The sequence below is a fragment of the Meleagris gallopavo genome, chromosome 3 (assembly GCF_000146605.3).
Source record: "Meleagris gallopavo isolate NT-WF06-2002-E0010 breed Aviagen turkey brand Nicholas breeding stock chromosome 3, Turkey_5.1, whole genome shotgun sequence".
In the NCBI taxonomy this organism is placed as follows: Eukaryota; Metazoa; Chordata; class Aves; order Galliformes; family Phasianidae; genus Meleagris; species Meleagris gallopavo.
The window spans coordinates 19,998,959-20,009,526 of record NC_015013.2 but is presented as its reverse complement, the minus strand read 5'-3'; the positions used below and the strand labels follow the sequence as shown (position 1 = coordinate 20,009,526).

Sequence of the window (10,568 nt, the reverse complement as noted above, 5' to 3'; positions counted from 1 at the left end):
AAAATATTTTAGACAGAATAAAATTCTAAATTTTACCCACTACTATTCAGAAACTCCGAATGCAATTCTAAGTCTGTAGTACTTTGCTTAAGCTATAAAGTACTATATTCATTCAAATGCAAATAGGTATGCATACATTATATTCAGTGTCTCAGCTCTTCTTGTTTGCCCAACAGATCTACACAATTAGTATGAGATTTAGGCAGCCCCCTAGCATCGAGAAGGGGCATAGACTAGCATATCTAAGAATTAGTTTGTACTAAGCTGCTCACAATGAACCTGTGTAAGTTACAAAGTTGGATTTAATTCATTACTAGTTCATTAAAGACATACTGTATTAGGATGCAGATGGGTATGGACTGCCTTGGGTATGCTATAAACAATATGTTATTTAAATGTAGTATAGATCCAAATGATGATGCGGTGTAATGGAATCCATGCCTGCCTGAAATGAATACGTTTCTGTTAAGTTCTACAGTGATCTAGCCAGTCACAGTCTGCATTACAATCATTTTCTCCTCTTTCACTTCACCACTCTTTTTCTCAAACTGGTTTTAAAAGTTAAACAAAGGCCTTTACTAAGTTTTTACTGCTATTACTGTCAGTAGGGCTTGTCTACTTTAGAAATTTTAAGAAATCGAAGTTTTTCAAGAAAAGTAGTTCAGTGAAAGTGTTTCAGACAAACATTGCAGCTCAAGTTCCACTGAAAGCTTATCTTTTCATGAAATAAAAAACATGTAGGTGTTAGCAGATTCACATTTCTGGTCAGTATTTTGCAATGCTTTTCTAGAAAGTTAGAAGTACGCAAGTTTTCAAGAACATCCACACATTTTCAGTGTTTTTTTAAAACATTTGTTTAAGCTAATGGGAACACAAATTAATTAACACGAGTCATAATAATGTACTTGAAATAGTATAATGAGAACTAACCTAGAAGTATAACAATACACAACAGGATTGCAATCAATGCTCCTGTACTGAGGCCTACTGGCAAGAAGATTGCTTCCACATTGCAGGACAGGATGGTACCATCAGAATCACACCTGCAAACCCGGATAGTCATTGTGTTTGTACTGCTCTGGACAGGGTAACTGCTATCTTCTATTACCACTGGAAGAAAGTACAGCTCTTGCTGCCTCCTGCTGTAGCCATTTCTCCTGGTTTCAATCCCAGCTGTGTTGTCTGTAAAACATGAGAGACATTATAGGATTTTTATTGTGCACATAATTTGCCCTTGATGTTTGTGTCAACTTTACTACTGGAAGCTGTTTCATTTCTGAAAGTCGGTGAATGACGTGCTCTTATGTATTTGTCTTGTCTTACCATTACAAAAGGAATTGTATTCTGATTGGTGTAGCTAAGGGATTTCCTTTTTGCAGAGAATCAAACAACATATAATTTCCAGCCCAGGACTATGTTCCAAATGACTCTAATTGCACGTGGATTTAGATCAAGACTCCATTAAATCATTCAATTTCTTTTGAAAAAAGAAAGTAAGATGCTTGGGCAAAATACAAAGCCCCTTCGACCTTCTTGCCCTATTAAGAGTACAGAAATGAACTGTAATGAACTATAATCAGTACATTTTCCATCAATTAGTCACAAATGAGTTCAGAGCTCCTAGAAATTATATTTTGTCATTTCTTCTCAGTAGCTAGTCAGTTATCACAACTTTTCTTGAATCAAACAGAGCAGCAAGGAAATGATGTGCAGATTAAAAGAATTACATTGAAAACAAAAAGAAAATAAAATTAACAGGCAATCAATTAGCTGTCAGATTTGAATGAAGGTAGCCTGCAGCAGTAACCATTTTTCCATCTCATTCATACACTTCATTATATCTTTTGAGGAGATTATTTGCTGTCTATGTTATAAATTTTATCCCTTCTTGGAGGTTTACAGTATGTGGAAGAAATAAGGCCCCTGAATTCAACAGTTATGTAGTTCTGAATAAGGACAGTAAGAAAAGAAGCTTAAATATCCAAAATCATTTTTGATGTACATTACAAATGGCTACAATTCAGAGAGCATTTGGCTGACTGAATGTTTATTTCAGATGTCATTATTTTGTCAAACGGGCATACAGACATATCAAGTTCAGTGACAATTAGCTCTGAAAAATCAAAGTATTTCAAAATTGTTTTAATCTAGCCAACTTTCATCTTCAGCTTATTCTTCCTTTGCTTCATCATCTGCACTGCATAAAAATTAATCCACCTTCATTTTACCAGCTTCTGGTTCTTCAGTCTATTTTAATAGAGTCTCTAGTTAGCACACTGAGTTTCTCTCTTGCTTATCTTCACAGTAAGTTATATTCTGGGGAGTACAAGGCCTGAAAAAGGTTGTTCTAGAATCATAGAATTATTTGAATTGGCAAAGGACCATTAAAGGTCATATACTCCAAGTCCTCTGCAATGAATAGAAACATCTACAGCTAGATCACGGTGCTCAAAGCCTGACTTTGAATGTCTCCAGGGACAAGGTAGCCACCACCTCCAAGGGCAACACATTCTAGTGCTTCACTACTCTCATCTTAAATTTTTTTTTCTTCCTTTTATTCAATATAAATCTCCCCTACTTTAGTTTGAAACCATTTCCCCTCGTCCTATCAGATCCTGATAAAGAGTCTATCCCTTCTGTATTATATCCCCCATTATCAGGTCTCCTCAGATGCACTACATACACATTACATCCAGTGTTATTCCACAACACCCATGATTTTATCATTATAGAACAGCACTGCTTATTAGACGTCTTGGTGTGTTTAAAAATGTTAGTACACATATTTACTTGTAAACGCATTAAGTGTAATGTGATAAACAAAATCAATTCCTCAAATAAGGCCAAAATTCCTCTCACAAAGTACCTCGATACTAACAATCTCGAACTCAAAAATTACGACATTTATGTTTTTTAGAGGTATACTTGAAGTAGCAAAAAAATGATACTCTGTTATTACCAAACAAAGAGCAGAAGATAGCAAATTGTGCTGAGTTTTCCAAGGAAGTACTACAGATAGCTAAGCAGAGAATGGAAAATATGAATTGCACTGCATTATTAAGACGAAGCAATCTTCACCATTAGGTCTAATGGGACAAATGATGCAAAACATTTAAATCTTGCTCCTCATAACTATAGTTAGATGTTGAAATGCTACAGCATTTTTAGAGAGTAATAGATGTTGAAGTCAAACTGTTTAGGCTAAGTACTTCAGAAGAATAATGATCTAATCATCCAAGAATAGAAGAGGCTTTCATTCCTTTACAAGGCTGTCCTTCATATTCTCTGAAATCTGTCTCAAGATAAGTACTTGAATGGCCTCTGAAAAAATGCTAAAAAGTACACATTTTTGATTTAATAAGTTAATATTATTCATATCTGCAATTTTATGAATTATTATGTTTTCATTACATACTGTATTTACAAATTATTAAGTGAAATTCTCTGCTCACTTGTAATCTGTAAGGTGTATCTATGATGCACCTTAACGGAATTCACTAGTGAGTTCTTTATCCACTGATTAATCCATCCTTCAAATTCATATATTTCCAATTTAGAGATAAGAATGTAGTGTGGGACTTTGTCAAAGGCCTTGCACAAGCACAAATAGACAAATATAATTTGTCCTTCCCTTGGCCATTGATGCCTCCACCCTCCACTCTGCCTTAGAAGGCCATGAGATTGGTCAGGCACAATTTACCCTTGGTGAAGCCATGGATCACCTCCTCTTCTCATACGTTCTTAATATAGCTTCCAGGAGGATCTACTCCATGATCTTTGCAAACATAAGCATGAAGCTCTCCTTATCTCATAAAGGACCTGATTAGTTGCAATGCCTTTACAGTAAGTTTGATAGCTTTTACCATTATTCATTATATCAGACACATTACCTCAATTATAGTTGTTGCATTTTCAGTCATATGATCAGAGGAGGTACCACATGATCAAGAAACATAGTGCAGCATAAGTAATATTGCAAAGTTGATACTGGTTGTTGATTTCTATATAAAAATATAGACTGTCAATTGGAGTAAAAGATTTCTCTACCAAAAGGAAAATTAGGGAAAATAAGTAACAAAAAAGTTCTGAGTTTAGATTTTTACCATTAAGTGGAAGCTTCAAATGAAAAATAAACATAATATTGTCTGTAGTGACAAAAAGGTGGGGGAAAAATCAATGAAGTTAATCATGTAAATCCACAAATTATTCAGTGTTGTAGGATATTATATTGCAGAAGCACAGTTCATATTTAGAACTAATTCTCCTATAGGACTATGTGTCTTTCAGAAAGAGTGATAGCTGCATGTTTTGAAATCAGTTTGAAAAGTAGAATTATTTAAACAAGGTGGCATTAGTGCTTTGTTTAAAGATAAATCTGTATTGATATATGAGTTCTTCCTGATAAACTGAATGATAGAAGGAAGTAATAAAACATGTAGCAGTGTTCTTGCAGGCCTGCAAGAAAATCCCAGTCTTTTGTGTTCTGACAATTTCTGGCCCCTAAAAATGAGAGGAGGTGTAAGACCTGAATTTATATTAATTTCTGTTCTAGATAATTAACAATTAGAAATGTATAAAATAAAATTTCTATGGGCATGCCTGGAATACAAATTAATCATAATGGTCATTATAATCACAGCCTGCTTTCTGAAAGAGATATATGGGTAAGCAACTTACTTCTGTAGTCATGGACTGTGAAATTTGGTTTGTTGGAAGCCTCAGGTGACAGTCTGAAGGAAAACCTTTGCCCAGCTGGTGACAAATCTTTGTCTGTGGCAGTGACAGTCTGTATTACCTGAAACCAGATTAAGATTAATTTTGAAGTCAGTTCACTAAAGATTTCTAAAAGACATAGTTTTGTTAAAACGAAAAGTGAAACAAGTGAAGGGCAATCCTTATGGATTACTCTCATCCCTCTAAATGGGTTGGACGGTGGAGGTAAGGAGTCTGAATGCTACAGTCCCTAGATATCTCATGATATCCCAGAAGGTCTTGTTTTGACATATAGAAAGAAAATCAGAAGAATTTCCCCTATAGCAATAAAAGAAGCATCAAATAGTTGTCCTTTTATCAAAATGCTAGTGATTGTTTGCAAGTAAGTTAATTAATTAGAGACAGTTCACTTTATCAGTTACTTCTAATATTACTGCTAGGACTAGTACATGCCAGTACTGCACCCTGATTTTACATCTTCAGATGAAGTGGAGAGGTTTTTAAGGTCTGCACCATCTAGGCATGATGGAGTATTAGTACATGAACTTTTGAGTCTCAGAGTAGATGGGGATCTACGAGATTTTAGATGAGGACAATGCAGTTAGGATACCTCATAGTAGGATTTCCACTGATGTAGATTTTTGTGCCAAAATTTTTTTGGCAATTATTTACGTAACAAAATATTTATAATTGTTGCCAATTTACTGTCTATCTCCACCTTCCCAGTAAAAGATCACCTTCTCTATTATTAGTGTCTGGAGGAAAAACTAATGGCTTGTCTATTAAACAAGAAGCTAATTTAAGTTTTCTGACAAGTAACTGGAACATGCAAAATATAAAAAAGTGAAAAAGAGAGGAATATTATATGAAGTCACAGATATATCAGAAAAAAAAGCATCACATAGGCTGATTACATATTACATACATATAAAGAGAATTTACTAATGACAAAACAGGCTGCATATGTTCCTTCCATGGCTGATAGTTACCTCATAATTGTACAGGCAAATTTACAAGTCTTGGACAACATTCTATATCTGTAGAAGTTTTTCCATGCTGTGTATATGTTTGAAACTGTTTATAAAAGCAAGCTTTCAGGAGGACTGACTTTGGCATTGTGGGTTCTTTTTCTGTGGATAGGACACAGAGAAATGTATAACCCAGCCTGTTGTGTTTACTTCCTTGACCGTAATTTTACTGCTCTATTTGAATGTGTAAAATTAAGAGCTTTTTTCTCCTGTCATAGCTGTTCCCTACACAATACCAAGTGACTGTGGTCCATATAATCAGAGATCATAAAATAAAAGGACCATAAGTAAATGTCAAAAAGCAGAATTCCAAAAGATGAATACTTATAATGCCTTTTATTTGCAAAATAATTCCAAACATGATGTCATTTTTGAAACCCATGATTTTTCATGGCTATAAACAATGAGAAAAGGAAAGGCAAAATAGTAATTTGAAATACCTGTCCTGGTTTGGCATTTTCACATACAGATGTCTCATATGGAACTGAAATTTCAGGAGGAAACTCATTGACATCCAGGACGTTTATTATAACGTTGACTTTGCTGGTTAACAATGGGTTACCTATAAATAATTTTTAGGAGAAAAGAATTAAAGAATGTTATTTATGTTTGTTTATCTCCAGTGTCTATGAGATGTCATAATATTTTTTTTATACCAGTACGGTGACTTCTAAAAATCCTTGCGTTACATTCATTTCTGATTTGTATGCGGGAGAAAACAGAAGAAAGTTTATCATTTTGTACCAGACTTTGATCTATTATTGCTCATGGAGTAAAGAATCAATCAACATGATTATGTTTTGTCAGAGCATGACTTACAGAATTTGAAGTTACACCTGCAATTATAGGTGCGAACTTTTCTCAGATCAATTTTCATGGATTCTTTGGTAAACACTTCCAAGAATTAAAACTGAATTCTGTTTTCAACAATGGAATACAGAAAAAAATCAATATTATTTATCCACTGTTTACATCTTCAGGTTATTAAGGAGGTAAGTAGTGTATTTAGTAGATGGAGAACAGTGAGAAAAAATGAAATAAAGAAAAAATAAATGCTGAAAACCAGAGAGTCAATGGAAAATTTAGCAGTGAAATATATAGAAATAGGATTCAACTCATGGTTAGATTATTAAGCTATGTCACATTTACTTAATTGCATAAATATTTGCAAGTAGTAAATACTTTGTGCAAAATAAATGACAAAAATTGTACATACCACTGTCTGTTCATTGTCTTTCTAATGCAGATAATCATATTTCCTAGCTGATATAATTTAGTCACTGTAAATATTTTATATACAAGATTATCTGCAAGCTCAGTGTCTGACAGAAAGATAATATAAATTCAATTCAAAGCAGATAAAATTGCCTTTTATTTTATGTTTAGGCACCTCTGATGGTAATAGATACATAAAAACAGTTTAGCTGGTGAGTCAAAAAGATAATGTACTTATCCCTTGTAATTTTAAAGAGAGACAGTGACTACAGAGAAACAGTTAATTATTGAAGAAATCTATGCCTGAAGCATGGTGGTGTAGGAATGACAGCACGGGGTCTTGTCTAAGAACAAGAAGAGTTTTCTTGAATCTCCACGAGTAAATGGCCTATTTATATTGTTTGTGCTAACCACTAACCATAATTCATATAAACATTTGCACATCTATTGTTTATAATCAACAGCAGAGAAAGTCTTTTAGCAGGTCAACAATATACTGCAACTCATCACCAAGAAATACATTGTAGCACTGTTAAAATTTTACATGATTTCTTTCTTGTTCTTAGAAACTACTAAATTGAGTATTTTCAAGGAATCTCTGCCAAAGCCAAAAGGTCAAAATGATTTCCTAGTTAAATAACAACAGCTGTAAGTAAAAGCATGCTTTACTTGCTTACATATAGTGAATAAACCGACAATCCTAAAAACTCAGCTTGAACTTTAAAAAAAGACACACAAAAACACTATCTAAATCTCACAATATTTTTAGCTCTTTCCTGTGAACATATCTAATTTATACAGAAATCTGACTACCAGTTTTCATGCTCTTTGAATGCTCAGTCATTTTCAAGTCACCGCAAGCACACAAAGAAGGTCTCTGTAAAAAAGCTTTGTGCAGTATGAATGTGGATTGGTCTTGGTCTAGCAGCTGGGAACAGGACAGGGATTCTTCAGATGCCCAAAGAGCCAGAAGAAATCTCAATCATTTGCCCACATTTGAACTGGTTCCTCTGAACTAGCAGGAAACAAAAAAGTACTAAGAGGCTGTTTTGATCAATGGAAAGTAAGACCACATCTCTGATTATGGACAGAGATGAACTAAGTCCTGAGGAGATCATGTTTACAGTTGCTTGCAGAAATCAAACCTACAAATCTTAAACCTCCCTGCTAGCAGTACCCATGTAGAAAGCACGGTAACTACCACAAAGTAATCCAGGCTTTCCTTCAGGTTCTGTGCATTTGTCCTAAGCTACAGCTGAATGGAATGGCAGGAGTCTACAATATATTCTGCAGACGTATTAGAGTTTAATTCCGTTGTGAAAGTACAGGCACAGACAGTTGTTCATTTCTTCTTAGAACTCTATACAAGAATGAATGTATTCAAAATTCATGCATCACGTACACGGAAGGTATTAATCAGTGCAGCATGCTTTGGAAGTATACACGAATATACACATAGTATTTGCATTTATTTCTCATTGATAGTTTGCAACTTATCTTCTGTGATTCCTTGAAAGGTGTAGGCATATCTATTCTGCTAACTATTGTAGCAAGGTAGAATGTCTCCTTACATAAATGGTTGGCAATAATCAAATATGAAAATAAAATTACTATAGCAAAAGATAGAGCTACTTTCTCGTTATGTATTTGCTTCTTTTTCATGCTGGATTACACTGGTATCTGTGTAACTACTCACGTATAAAAAGGAAGACTGCTAAAAGATTGTGTACAGCTTTGGATTCTTGTATAAAGACTCGTAATGCTTGATGTTTACAAGGATTAAAAAAAAAAGCGGTCCAAAAGCACTTCACAAAGTTTACTTTAATCTTTTCTGGTTTTGTCTTGTTTGCCCCTTGCCTGAAAATCAAATCATTTTGAGTCCTGTGAGCATAGTAGTGATGTGTGTGCTTGTGACAGTGAACAAGTCACTCAGGCCATCTACTTAAGCCATTTAAACTCAAATTAGCCACAAAAGAGGACAAGTGGTTTATCATTAGCATAGGAATTATGAAGCTGATCTCAGGTTTCAATTCTATCTGTATGACAGGCAAATTAATTAGTTTCTTTCTTCATCATTTTTCCTGTCTGTACAGAGAGTGACAACATTGCTTCCTTCTTTTGCTTGAGTGCCACGGAATTGTAACATCTTCATAGTTCAAAGATATTACAGGACTAGAAACTATAAAATACTTGAATGAATGAGACTGTGAAAATACAAGATATCTAAATAATAAAACAGATGCTGACCATCGAGGAGATATCAATCCCAGCTATGTTATGCAGGACAGGATAAACATCATCTTGAAATTTAAGATCATATTTCTTTAGCATTATTTCTACAGAAATAAGATGTTACACAACTTAACCTATTTTTTCTTCTGTGAAGTACAGAAACTATTTTCATTCTTGGTAATTTAGCATGACACTGTAGACCTTTCTGGGCACTGAACTCTGATTATTTATACTGTCAAATTCTTACAGCAACTTCTTGGCACAGTTCTGGCCTGGGGAAACTAGCGGTCTTTCAGGTAATTCACTTTCATGTAGAGAGAATTAGTATGAATGAAGGACAACTCAGAAAATTCATTTACACGTTGCCACCCTGTTTGGAAGGCCAGAGTGTTTAATGGCATAGAAGTAAACTACTCAGTGCCAGCTGGCCTTAGTGCCAGGAAAAAATGCAAGACAAGTATAATTTATTACTCTGGACAGAGTTTGAGGAATCAAAAATGTTCAAAAGCAGGAAGCATGGAAGATACTAGAAGAAACTATCAGGAGAAAAACAAAACCAAAATGAAAAGTAGAGAAGTTCAAGTAAGGAGAAACTGGTAAATGAAATGGGAAAAAAATAGGGGTTTGAAACATCCCCTTCCTATTCATGTACTTTATTCTACATGGAGGCTGATTTTTTTATTTCAACAGATGGGTAAGAGACCTTTTGCAGTCTCCTGCCTTCATGTCTGTGTCATCATCTGCATGTTAGCAGAAGAGTCATCTGCTTTCCAGAAATGAATATTTCTACTTTGGGATGAACTTCTTTAACAAGGGTAAAGAACAAGGTTATGGTGTCTTGTGTTAAATATGACAGTAGGCATCCATTACTCCACACTGAGTAGTTGTTCTGCTATTTGAAGACAGATTCACAGATCATGTTTGGAACAGACATTTGTCAGTTTTTCAGGTTAGAAATAAAAAATAAACAACAATATAGTGATATGTGGTTAGAGCTGGTCACTCAATAACACGGCTAGAATAACTTCCCATATCTGATTTCACTACATGGAGCCAGATATTTCTGTCCAAATGCAAAATTTATGATGTTCTTTCTGAGTAATCAGGATTTCTCACACCTACAAACTGACACAAGCAGGCCTATAACAAGCAGATTTCATAATCAACTTGTTGCTAAGGGCCAAAATTTGGCCTCTGGTCAAGCTGTTAATCCACACCATATTTGGTGTAAGTAGGAATGAAAAGACAGAACCTACAGTTTAGGGAAGAATAGTTGCAGTATATCTGTGTCCAAAAAAAAAAAAGTAAATAAAGTGGAAAGAGGACATTGGACATAGAACCATTTACAAATTCTCAAACAGAAAAGCTTTTAAAAAAGAA

General features: G+C 34.5%; 1 protein-coding gene across 1 annotated transcript in view; it reads right to left on the bottom strand.

Annotated features, from left to right (window-relative positions):
* Positions 1-39: 39 nt before the first annotated feature.
* Positions 40-10,568, bottom strand: part of CDH12 (cadherin 12) — a 30,480-nt gene continuing 19,951 nt past the window's right edge. Inside the window, exons 4-6 of the mRNA XM_019614295.2 lie at positions 6,182-6,303; positions 4,678-4,795; positions 40-1,182 (exon numbers count right to left, since the gene is read on the bottom strand). Of these exons, the coding sequence (XP_019469840.1) occupies positions 926-1,182; positions 4,678-4,795; positions 6,182-6,303 (497 nt within the window). The 3' untranslated portion in view covers positions 40-925. The remainder of the gene's footprint in view (positions 1,183-4,677; positions 4,796-6,181; positions 6,304-10,568) is intronic.